At 41.7% G+C, this 13382-nt stretch overlaps 1 protein-coding gene and 1 long non-coding RNA gene across 3 annotated transcripts in view; one reads left to right on the top strand and one right to left on the bottom strand.

The window, feature by feature from the left end:
• rerea (arginine-glutamic acid dipeptide (RE) repeats a) overlaps positions 1–13382 on the top strand; it is a 102851-nt gene that overhangs the window by 74328 nt on the left and 15141 nt on the right. For both annotated transcript variants that reach the window (XM_086068389.1, XM_086068390.1), the window contains one exon: positions 5925–6005. In XM_086068389.1, the coding sequence (XP_085924515.1) occupies positions 5925–6005 (81 nt within the window). The remainder of the gene's footprint in view (positions 1–5924; positions 6006–13382) is intronic.
• Positions 6731–8163, bottom strand: LOC147178511 (uncharacterized). The gene is made up of 3 exons (XR_015094135.1): positions 7889–8163; positions 7661–7807; positions 6731–7545 (listed from the first exon to the last, which is right to left on the bottom strand). It is a non-coding gene; the product is annotated as an uncharacterized LOC147178511 (long non-coding RNA).

Here is a 13382-nt window from a genome sequence, read left to right as displayed (position 1 = left end):
GTTGTGCCTTTCCAGCCTCATCGCCTTGAGGGACGCGTGTCAATGTCGGCCCAGCACACAGAAACGAGCGCGGCTTCTTTTCATTTATTTATCACCCGCTGTTCCTCCCTTTACATCTCGTCTCCTGCAGGTTGAGCTTCATTATCCCTTCCTGCTCTTCCTCCCGACCCTGGCTGTACTTATGAGAGATGTGAATACTAGTGACAGCGGGTGCCGCTGGAATGATAGCAGTGGCCTGTCTCCAAGGTCACTTGTCAACCTCCCCTCCTCCACTTTGACTTGCCTTGCCCTCACACATCTCTCAGGCGGCAGCTGCTGACACATAATCCCGGGCCTCTACTAAACTCTCCAGGATCTGTACAGTATTTGTGACCATTGTTCCTGCAGTGAATTTCCGTCTGCACAGGTAGACTTTGATTGATGTTTTCCTAACTGAAAATTAGAATAACTTGGGTCAGGCACAGTAGACACTTCCTGGGCTCCCTCAAGCCATTTTCACAGTGCATTCCCAGTAAATTGACGCAAGAAGCGTGTAACAGTAGGGCCAGGAAAATTCAAAGCAAAACATGTGCATGTTCAACTTCAAACCTGTGTTTGTTTAGGATCATTAGATAAATTGCATCATAAGCGCAACCTCAACAATTGCTTTCAGCACAAATGTGTGTGGGCAAGGTCTGTGGCACTAACGTCACATCTGGTAGGCCTCAGGTACGACTTCAGAATGTGGAACAGTTGCGGGTTACTTTCAATCCCCATCTCGCATTTGTACCTTAAACACGGAAGAGCGATCTGGTTAAAAGGTGCAAAAACTTTCAATGGACAAAATTTCGGAAGCTCTAGATTTCAAAAGACTTAATGCACAACTCGCTGCCATTAGCATTCAAAGGCAAATGAAGCATTAATTAATATAAAAAGCACATATCTCACTGAGCGGCGAATGCTTGCAAACATAGCAATTTTGTTTTGTCGTGGTTCGTAAAAGAAAACACGTTTGCGAATAGTTTTACTTGTCGCATACAGTTTTTCTTGTTTTGCTAACAATGGCAAGTGTTTGCAAAACCGTCCTAACCATTTGTTTGTTTCATTAACCATGGCTCAGTTTGCGAACGTCACACGACCAAACCCAGAAAACAGTTTGAGCCGTGATTGGTCGTTACTTGAGCTCTGTTGATGTTATTTTCAGTCGACAGTAAGGTTTTTCCTGACTCAAATTGAGGCAGAGGTGGTATCATCCTGGCTATGATGGGGGACTACCGATACCAGGTATCGGTACTGGTGCCAATACCAATCTTATTTTAAGGTATCGGTACTCACGCCGGTGACCGATACCATTATTGGCCGCCCTCCTGCGTTTGATCAAGGACAAGAAATTATATTAATACAAAGTTGCCATTAACTTCATGCAATTTCAAGGAAAAATAATAAATTAGGATATATAGGTCTTTCTTTAAAATCATCTGTCATTAATGGGTGGGGAATTTTATTTACTAGTGGTTTGGGTATTTGGTATCAGTAGTGGTGACTACTGAAGAGTTGCGTATCGGTCGGAAAAAAAGTGGTATCGAACATCGCTAATCCTGACCATGCGACATGACGTGCATGTATTCTGTCAATTAACTGATTCACTTTCATTTTTTACAGGCAACATATAATAATTCCATGTTTCAATAATAAGAATGATAGTTCCAATAAGAATATGACTATTAACTTTTTAAAGTATTCATTCATTATCAGTCAGGCTGGAGGTGGCGAGCAAATAAGATGGGGGTGGCCGCCTCTGAATTTTGTACACAGGAAAAACCCTGGACAGCAAGTGGCAAAAAAAATTGTTTTTAAAGGTATTAATTACATTTTATCAAATGACGTCATTAATCGTTCAGCCCTATTAGAAAAGTACTTGAACATTTAAAGTTTAGCGCCATCTAGTGGTGAACTAATAATATATATATTTTTTTAATTAATTGATTTCAATCATATGCACACACAAAAAAATATATCTCATAAACGTTTTTTTTAATATATATATATATATATATATAATCGTAGGTCTAGCAATGGCTAATTATACTAAATGGCTGGAGCCACACCTTAAAAGTGGCTGACGTTTCACTGGCGTCTTCCTGCTACAGATGCCCAAAGGACAACTTCGCAAACGTAGTTAGCCCTGGTGGTGTTTGCAGCTAGTATCAGAGCCAATGGGTCGACCGTCACTTACTTTCCACAGCTGGGGCCTGCAGGTGCTCGTCGCCGAGTCCCGTTATTCGGACTTCCGTCGCTTGTCACCTTCTGCTTTGCTTTCGCAAGCTTTTACTATAATTTTTTTTTTTAACTAGCTTCTCCTTTTTGCCTCTCTTGTTAGGAACTCCAGCCTATGGCTCCGACAAACTCCCGCGAGCCGCTCTTCCGGCTAAATTCGACTCGCTTGGTCTTTTGGCGTCGCTCGCCAGGTTTCACACCGGCTGCCAAGTTGCCGTCGCTCCACCGAAATGCTTGTTTGCTCAGACAAAATAAGAATTACTGGTAGGCTTGCAAAGTGTGGTCTCTCTCAGCCACTATAGTGTGCTTGTTTCGAAATGCATGCGCTTTGGCTGCATTCTATGATATAGCGACATTTAATGGTCATTTATTACACACCGTCACTTTAAAACAATAATAATAACAATACCTTGTGGCTCCTTTACATCATCATACATAATGGACATGAAAAAAGACATTTAACTATATATATGCTGTTGTGAGATTTACATATTGCCTCAATTGTACAGGGTCTTCCAGCACAAAAGTGCACTTAATGACGTTAAAAGGATGGCTTAACTTGTAAAAGCACAACCTAATGTTTTGAAAAAAATGCCAATAACAGGCAGTGCCATCTAAACAAACAGCAGTAGCAGCGGTTCTGCAGTCTGCCGCTGTGTCAGAGATCTATGACTGCGGTGGGGCTGTGGGTCTATATTCCTCAGCCAGCTGCACTGTGCCACGGCTTATCTCCGCCTATGTCTTCAGCTGATGGATGACCTGAGCTGGCTGCCAACATCACTGAGGTGGGAGGGAGACCTTGGGGAGAGTGATGCCCCCCCCCCCCCCCACCACAATCCCACTAGTTGTTCAATATAAGCTTACCTGCAGATGACTTTAGTTTTTTAAGAGTTAAGAGGTGATTTATGTCTGTGCTCTCCAGAGGGACATATGTGCTGATACATAATGGTGCAGGGGGGGGTTGTAAGCAAGCGCTCCAACTTGGCAGCACAGAAGGCGAAAAAGCCTGTTTGTGACACGCATCAGGTTAGACATTTCCCGTCGTATAAATAAATAATATAAATAAGAAGATTATTACGTTTTTTAGGTGTGAGCTATTTTTCGACTTTTTTAAGTTTTTGCCATATTGTTCTAGTACAAGTCAACTGAAATGGCTCCATATTGCGTGAAGGGGGTTTTGTTGGGCAATGTGTGACTTTCAGTAGTGTTCTCACTACTTTACTTTTTTTTTATATAGCATGCACAAACGGGAAATCCTTAAGCATGTTAATGATACTTATGTACAAATGATCAAAACCAGTTTTACAACTTCCAGCAATGAACTATTAAGCAGGAAGTGCGCACAGGCAACAAAGACCTATTGAGTTTTTTTGTTTTTTTTCATCCACCTCACAATGGCGAGGGGAAACTTGGGGCGGGCTAAAGGCGTCAGCTCTCTGGAACACACTCCCGACAGAGAGGCCTGTTTCTGCACAGCGGCTGGCCATTTGGTAATGCTCCCAGCCTTAACCCCCCTCCTCTTCCTCTCACTCACTCTCCGACTCCTCTAAACCCCTCCTCTGGCGCTGTGTTGCCCAGCAACGGCGGGCTGGAGCAATAGGAGCAGGGGCAGAGTGATTCAGGGAGCAGATTGGTTGGATGATTTATTAGCTGGGCTGGAGAGCAGTGAGCTGAAATGGAGTCTTAAACTGGATCCGACGTGAAGAGCGGGAGGAGGGAGCCAGCAGTAGAAGGAAAACTGAAGTGAAGAGGAGGAGGAGGAGGAGGGGGAGGGGGGGAGCCCATGACAGACTGTGTAAATGATATAGTTGGGAACATAATTAAGGTGACATAATTAGGACAGACATAGAAATTGAGCTGAACCTCACGGCAACAGAAGTAGGCATTACACGGAAATGCATCTTAAACTCATCTTTGAGAGGTTATTCAAACGTTAGTGAGTTGTGCATTCCTCAGCCTATTTTTGGGGGTTAATATGAGCTGGGGGGCGGGGGGGATTCATCAAATTTAAAAGCATTGGAATGCTTATCGTCAAATTGTTTTGCTATTATTTGTGATATGCCGAGATTTTCTTGGTTAAGCTGAGCCCTCAGGTGTGTTTGGAGGCGGTAAAGGCTGGCCTGAGCCATCAGTTGGAGACGGCTCCATCTGCTGGTTAATTAGACGCTACACCTTCAGTCTGATGAGTGAAAATCAACCTCCACTTCAGTCCTGCAACATGCTTTTTTTTGTTTGGAAAAAAAAACAATATTGTTCTGTCTTTTAATCCGTTTTTCATTTCCTAACGCTTGCTTGTTTTCCTAAAACTGAAATGAGCACAATGTATTAATTACACCATTCTCTTCTAAAATAAAGTTGTTGGTAGCTGGTTTTGTGTCTTGTAAATATGGCTTTTGTTTGACCCCTCTATCGGGTAAACAGCATGTTGGTTACATAACAATACAGTACGCTCCATGGAAAACGAACTCCTAATGGTTGGGAAAGAATCTGTGTCTTGTTTTCCTTCTCGCTTGTCTCTTTCCATGTCCAGACCTCTCACCACAAATCACATATCAGCCAGCCCCGTCACTCTTGGGCTGCTCGGGATTCGTGCCTTCCTCTGCATGCATGCATGCCTGTATGCGTTTCAACAACAAGTTAACTAACCGCAAATAATGGCTTGTGTATTTGTGTGTGATTTGCAAGACTTGAAGTCGCAACCTTGTAGCGTTGGTTTAGTATGAACATGTTGGATTGAAGCTTTCCCCCATACAAAGCTCCACTCCAGGTTTTCCCTCCCGCTGCAAACCAGAGGCTCTCTTGCAGAAAGATCACATGTAAAGCCTTCCCCCTTTGTAGTGGAAGAGCGAGGGTGACAAGCTATTTCTTGCTTGTAAAAAAAAAAAAAACAAGGGGGGAAAACAGCGTTCTACCATCGGCGACATTGTGGATTTACTCCTTGATTCTTTCTTTTTCCTCGGCTGGATGTGTAGAGGCTTGTGCTGATCCGCCAGGACTTTTGCCTGATTTTTAGCTGGAGTTACTTGGTGAACACGGACCGGGGCTCGCCTCTGGAACAAGAAAGTAAATCTGGTGGTTGTCTGCTTCACTGGTTATGAATGTTTTCAGCCTCTGCTTTTTATGGCTTGCCGTCCGTCTGTGCCTCTTAAGGCTGAAAACAATTATTTTGGTTGCTATGTTTTAAAAAAAAATTCTCATTGAGCTGATGTTTGCTTTCCAGTCCCGATCAAACCAGATAAAGTGTCAGTCTGTCATCTTTCAGCTTTCTTTCAATTTCGTCATATCTCAAGTGTTTTTTTTAGTGTTTTTTTTTTTTAGAAATATATAAAAACTGTCCCTGTCAGGTTTAATATAAAAACTGTCCCTGTGTCAGGTTTGTTTTGAGGAGGAAGTTTTGGTATAGCCTTTGAACTTGACTTTTGTCATCAACATGTCCTCCCCATGTGTCTCTTGTTTTACATCTACCCCCCACGTAATCTCAGTGTCTGTTTTGCCCTACTTGTCATTTCCTCTCTTTTACTCTGACACGGCTGTTTGCGCCACACTTTAAATTGCCTACGCAGACTTTAGATGCACATCAAAACTCTTCATCCACATCTGAGTGAAATGAAAACGATGCCTCTTGATGAATACAATTACTAACAGTTGTCTGTCTGTAAAATTTGCAGAAACGATTCATTAAAGGGCTGCGACAGTTCGGCAAAAACTTCTTCAGGATCCGGAAGGAGCTCCTGCCAAACAAAGAAACGGTACGGTTACTTACTTTCCTCTTGTTTTCAGTGTACCTTTTCAAGTTTCATGGAACTAACAGGATGATTGAGCAAGTAAAATATCAACCAAAATGCTTTGCAAAATTATTTTTATTATTTCTTACGATGACATGGTGGCATATGTGATACTTGATACAGCCCACCCCCAAAGAAAATATTATAAAGCCAAATGAAATTAATCTGTATCAGCAAGTTGTTCAGCTGGTGTATGTGCCACTGCATTTATCACATGTGTCAGTGCCAAAGATATGCAGAAATATGCAGCACCTGTAAGTGGAATGACATGTAATACCAAAAAGATTTCATGGGTTCAAATCGGAATCCAGTCACGTTACATGGGGGGAGTTTTCTCAGTGCAGTATTTGTGAAATCTTTAACTGGCAATTTCAAAGCAGGTGCTTCCAGGTTAAATTGAATTCTAGACAGAGGCTAGCTAGGCTCATCACGACTAATGACTTAGATTTCATTATGTGTTTTTTATGCATTATGATAAAGCTTAGTTGAAGACAATACATGAAAAATTGTTTTGATACAGTACGCTGGCAGGGGGTGGTCGCAATTGTGTGCACGCTACACACAGCATGTTAATCATCACCGGCTGACTGTGTGACCGGTGTTATCGTACAACTGGGTCAAATCCAGGCAGTGCAATGATTAACACTTGCATTAAGTGTGACTATGACAAAAGCAAAACACAGCCACGGACAGACATTGCACCTTTGGCTTTATTGATTAAAGTACTTAATTTTGTTTACTAAATGGTGGATGGGCATATGTTGCTCCAAACTTCTGCACGTTGGGGGTGGATTATTACTTTTCATAATTTGGGCCCCTAAAGTTATAGACCAACTTTGCGGTGCCTGTGAGTCCCAATCTAGCAAAATCAAAGGCGTTTGTCATTCCTTTGCTGCTTCATTTTGTTGTCTGTTGGCAACTGACATTGGCAGCACAACGTTACATACATATACATTATAGACGTTCATGTTGTAGCTTTGCCCCTAGAACTGTTGAGTGGAATCTTTTTTTTCTAGGGCCGCATTCCATTCGTAGAAGAGGTTTAAAAAAAAAAAAAAAAAATGTATCTAAAATATGTAATGGCTTAATAATTATTTTATGTAAATATGTTATATTACTGCTGTTTTTATTTTATTTAGAAAAAACTTCCACTATAAAGGCAAATACATTTTTAAAAAGTACATGGGGGGGGGGGTAATGCAACAAATATCACAGGGTACTTTAATAGTGTCAATGCTCTGTTTGCCCACCCTTGCTCTCGCTCCACATTTTTTTCATCCTCAATGCCCAATTTGAATTTCCCGAATATAATGCATGAACAGTTTCTCAAAAAGTCTCTGTTAAACTATTTCTCAAATACATTCCTAGTCCACTTGATTGTCTATACAGAAGGTATTAGTGCAATTGGACCTGGAGCGGAGTCCACTTGGCAGGAGAGGTAATAGACCTCCTCCAGGTTCGAGGCCTGCCTCCGCCACACGGCAGAGGAAGATTAATTTTCCCCCTGCAAATGGAAAATAAACTGCCCTTTAAATGTAAGAAAAAAAAAGAGGAGAAAATGACAGAGCAGTGTAACAGCGAGGAGAGGAGAAAGCTAAGAAGGCTGGGCGTTAGCTCACCGTTGACACTGAGCAGCCTGGCTTGACGCACAGAGAGGAAAACTCTACTTATGATTGAACTTGCATTTGTGCTGATCGAAGCAAGGGCCAGTTAATACCCGTAAGGAAACTCTTGTTTATGTCCTCCCGCCTCCTCAAATCCGACCTCTAGAACATGAGCACAACAGTCATTCTGGATGTTGCCACCATTTGCACATACAAAAAAAAGCTCAATGCTGTAACTTATACCTTTGTCTTTGAGCTGTAGTGCAGAGCATAAAGGCCCTCGGGGGCTTTAGAGGTCCGGCACTCTGTCTGTTCCTACTGTTAGGCCCTATTAGCCCAACCGACGCTGAGGCTTCGGTGTGGCTCGAACAGTCTGAGCTGAGGCCAAAGCACCCAGCACTGTGTAAACACACCAGGCCTGACTAACACTCAGGAATGCTTCATATAAAATCACAAAAAGGCCCGGAGGGGGGAGTGGGTGTGTTGTCTGACTGGCCTTGCTGCCACCATTTTCTTCAGTCCGGTGTGGGTGTCATAGGGAACAAGCTCTCTGCTTTTAAATAAGTAAACATGCTGAAACAGCAGATCAAAAGAACTGCGCTGGCCTACTCGTGTCATTGGAGTTAATATAAATGTGGTTTTAGGGGGCATCAGCAGTACCGATCAGCTTCAGCTCAGTTTGCTGTTCAGCTTAGTGGTCAAATTCAAATGCTAACATTCAGATTTAGGATCATTCTCACCAGAGACGACATATTAGCTTGTGTTTCATGTATTGTCTGTAATATACTTAGTGCTTCCAAAATTCTCAACACGCGATACTATATTTTAGGGATGTTCGATACCACTTTTTTTCTGACCGATACGATACTCAACTCTTGAGTCGTCATCGATATCGATACCAAATACCGATACCACTACTACATAAAATTCCCTCAAACTCGACAGATAGTTTTTAATGAAAGACCTATATATTCAGTATAGTATTTTCCTAAAAAATAAATAAAATTAATGTCAATTTTCTATTCCTCTCATTTTTTATTTTTAGTTCATGATCGATCGTAAAGCAGCCACAAGAGGGTCACCGTCATGAGTACCGATACCTTACAATAAGGCTGGTATTGGCAGAGATACCGATACCTGGTATTGGTACTCGCCCATCCCTACTATATTTTATACCATGATAGAGTGGAAAATACCTAAACTGTTGAATTTAAATTTTAGAAAAGTGATAAGCAAGTATGGATCAAATACTGTACATGGATCAAATACTTTATATGGAAAATTAAGTAGGCTGCCTAGTAAACTATTTAAACTTTCATAACATCAACATAAATAAATAAAATAAAACATGACTTACTTGAGCTTGTTTAATTAATTCACAAATTTTCGCTTTGCCTCTACTTAGTCCGTGCAGTGTGCCAAACATGCGTGTTCATTGCTCAAACGTGTTTTTCACATCTTCAGAGAGTGCAACAGCAACTGTAATCATTTGATAACTTAACCCTTTGAAAGTGACATCAATGAGCAGGCTGATTGATACTAGGGGTGGGAATCTTTGAATGTCTCATGATTCGATTCGATTCCGATTTTTGGGCCTGCGATTCGATTCAGAATCGATGTTCGATTTAGAATGATTTGATTGACAATGATTTTTGCTTCAATCTATAGATGTGCAAGGAATTGTAATGATCTACTCCAGTCTGACTCGCTAATGCTAGTTAGCGCGCTACTCGCGGCACTTTCATCACTCAAAAGAACGGCTCCACACTGCAAAAAAACAACTTTTATTGGAATAACTTGATCTACCCTCTAATGTGGCTACAACTTAACAGTGTATTAGAGTGCGTGGAACCACACTGCCCCTAAGTGGCCAAATCGGGTATAACATGAACAGCGCTCCAAATAAAGGCACACACAGACAAAGGCAAGACAGTATAAAATAATTTAAATAAAATCGATCTTAGGACATTTAACTCTTTGACTGCCAGACGTTTTCAGAAAAGGGATGCCGTCAGTGCCAGCCGATTTAAGCATTTTGACTGATCTTTCAAGGTCCACAGAAAATGTTCTGTTTGGACTATGGAAACACATGGACTACCAAATGAAAGATTGGACTTTCATCTTTCATCAGAAAAAAAAAGTTTGTTTCTACCTTATTCCGTTCTTTAGTAATCAACAATAGAAAATGGTTAGTTTGACCCAATTTCGCCTGTTTTGGACCAAAATACGGAGAAATCAAGCTTTTAGTGAAACGATATTATTTCATGCATTCTAGTGAATTTTACACTTCTTTTTGTCCATGAATGATGCCACAAACACCTAAATAGTGCTTTACTTCTATAAAACACTACCACCAAGAATGAAAAAGTGTTTTTTGATAGCAAAATACGTTTATTTACATTCAACAGTGTAACAATTTGACAACAATTTGGCAAACTATTTACAAATGTGTGCAACTGTGGTGCTATTTACAAATATGTGGATGTTTCAACGACAGTTTTTCTTTTTGTAACACTCTCCTGCGTGCAAGGAGACGCAACAGCATTTGCACAACAGATTGCCTCTTCGCGTGCTCCACTTTCTTGCAGGCCGTTTTTTCCGGGGAATAGCAAGTATATACTGCAGTGTGTGTTGCCATCAAGTCTAATATCAGGATCATGCTACGGTTACGTTACGGTGGTGTTACGTCTGGCTTCCTCATGTCCTTCAGTTGCTATACCGGGTGGTAAAAGATGTTCTGATCCATTTTATCCACTCCATTCATGGTGGCATCGTAGTCCAGAAACAGTGTCTTCTCCGTGATCAGACTGTACCCGCTCCTCCGATGAATATGCATTGGACTCGGGGTACTCTTCATTTTCCGGTCGGTTATTGTGCGCGTTTACCGGCCTTAGCAGCGGTAGCCGCGCTAGCCGCGCTTAGCCGGTGAGGCTTACTACGTGATCATAACAGTCGCGTCAAGGCTTCCAACTTTGGCGTCAAGCTCGGAGTCATCATCATCATCATCATCAATCTGCATTGGTCGATGCCAACTCTCCATCGCCCGATCGAATGTCCGATTGTGTAGAAGTACCCGGTCGGTTATTGTGCGCGTTTTCCGGCCTTAGCAGCGCTAGCCGCGCTTAGCCGGTGAGGCTTACTACGTGATCATAACGGTCGCGTCAAGGCTTCCAACTTTGGCGTCAAGCTCGGAGTCATCATCATCGTCGACATCAATGCGCTTTTTAGTATTGATCGATGCTTTCCGTCTTTGAAAAAAATGCTCAAGCGTGAGCTGCTTGCAACCGGTTGCTTGGTCAGCCATTGTGGCTTCATCAGCCATTGTCTCCTCAACACTCTAGCTCCGCCTCACGTCTTCTACTGACGCCCACGGTGGGCGGCCCATCCAACCTTGTGCAAAGAGAGTCATCGCTGCCCTCTAGGGGCCAAAACGAGTCTTTTACTAATCAGATCTGCCTGATACTTTCAGCACAGCTGCCCAAGGCTTTCCTGCACCCGTTTTCAAAAAAAAACAAAAAAAACATAGGGGACGTCTTTTAACGTCCTCGGCGCCCTTCCCTAGGTTTATGCTAAACGTTTTATAACGTTTATGGCGGTCAAAGAGTTCAAATCGAATCTGAATCGTACTAAATGAAAATCGGTTTTTTTGGCACACCCCTAATTGATGCCCATGTCTTTTTTTGTAATGGCCTTGAATCTGTTATTTGACTGTCCTATTGCAATCTTAGAGCGCAGGTGACCTGAACAGTGAATCATTTTTTTTCTTTTTCTTTCAATGTCACTATAATGGTGTTCCAATGGCAGTTTGCTCGAAGAAAAGAGAGCACTCGAGCCCTCCGGGTCGTGTCATTAACAAAATGTCCAACAGGAAAAAACTGTTCTCAAGTCAACCTCAAAGCAGATGTTTGCCCTCGTCCAATCTGTTCAAATGTCAAATGAAATTAATTGTCAAGTCCTTAAATCAGCGGCCAGAACCTTGGGCATGAGTTTGATTTATAAATACTTTGGTTGAAACCCTAATTAAAGCAGCTACAAACGACAGACGCCTGGGCCAGTTAGCGGCAGCTGTCAGAAGTGCCACAGAAGCGCTTCCGTGTTGTGCAAATGATCTAACTCATCCGGGCAGCGGAATCGCTGTGGGCTGGCCCGTCCGTATTGACGTTCTATTAACTGACAAGAGGCAAGAGCAGAGACTAGGCAAAAGCCTTTTTTTCTGTCTGAAACATGGAGCTGGGACAGCTATAGTTGTGTGTATAATTGAGCTCTTTGCTCAGCTTCATGTTGTGTTTTTTGGGAGCAGGCTTATCAGCACAACACGCAGGCTTGAGCCTCCAGCAAAAAAGGCTCTGTTGTCATCCAATCTGCTTTCATTGGGAAAAGCGCTTACAGCACGAAAAACACGATTGCTGATTCTTCAGCATGTGCATCCCTGACCTATGAAAGCAGAGCTTATTCAGTCATTCTCCCGCTGAAAGGCTCCGCACAGCAGGGAAGAGTTGTCTATTTAACCGCCTTTCACATGCACATTGCTCTGCCAACCAAGGTATTTTTGCGATTCTGCCGATACCTTCTGCAGAGGGACTGCAAGGCATCACCGCTATTTGTACTTGAGAGCAAAACGTGGCTGCAATATTTGAGCTAATTGGTACATTAGTTTTATTATTTGGATGCAGGCGCTTTTGAATCATGACATCAACTATGGGAATTTGAGCCATAGCTACACTATGGAAACTCCTCCTGGAAGCAATATGAAACTGGTATCAAAACAGGAATTCAGTATTTTCCGATAGATTGTCCACCCCAAAATATATTGATAAGAATAACTACTGATTCATTGTTTTCTTTGTTTTTCTTCTTCCTTTCTTTAAATATTGTTACTTGTTCAGCTGCATGTGGTCATGCAGAATGGTGACTCCGTTTGTTTGTTTTTTAATACTCCTTCTCTATAGTTATTTATTGGAAATGCAGCTTGAAGGGATAGACAGAACAAAACACAAATGGGGGGGGGGCAGAAGAATAATCTTAGAATAACGTGGTGTACAACAGCTACACATAGGAGTCGTGTTCTTATCTGTGAAAGAAAGGGACACTGAGAAACTTGTGCAACAACTATCCGATAGGACAGGACAGGACAGTAGAGGACACGGTAGGACTGGACAGAGTATGACAGGACATTTGTAGTGAGCTAGGTAGTGCTACTGGTGTGGTTTGGGAATATTTACACAGTGCCTAATAAACACTTGTAGGGAGTTTAGTCTTATGCCCATCCTACACATTGCCATAGGCTTTTATTTGCAACAATTAAAAAAAAAAAACAATTGCAAAATTCCTTGCAAAAAAAAAAATTATGATTTTAGTTAAGAGAAACAACATACATGTGTCGAGTTATAGCTCGATTCCATTGTTTGTGGTACACAATATTTTTCATTTCTGTTGTCACAAGTGGTAGCACAAAATAGTGTTGGACCACATTTTTGCGACCTTGCATTTTAGTATTAAATGCAGTGGTAAAAGTGAAGCTAAAAAGAGTGGAGTACAATTTAAAAAAAAAATAGAAGGGGAAAAAAACACACAACTAAGGCCTCGCCCTTTAAAATGTTATTGCCTATACAAAATATAGTAGTTTGAACAGAAAATACAATTATACTGTATTGAATTGTAACATCTTATAACATTTACCTTAAAAATTAATGGTTTACAAATTGATTTCACCAACACCAACTACTTTCCTATTAGC

Source organism: Leptonotus elevatus, chromosome 2 (assembly GCF_054856555.1).
Source record: "Leptonotus elevatus isolate MCC_2025b chromosome 2, RoL_Lele_1.0, whole genome shotgun sequence".
NCBI classification, from domain to species: Eukaryota; Metazoa; Chordata; class Actinopteri; order Syngnathiformes; family Syngnathidae; genus Leptonotus; species Leptonotus elevatus.
This window is presented reverse-complemented; position numbering and strand designations above follow the sequence as displayed.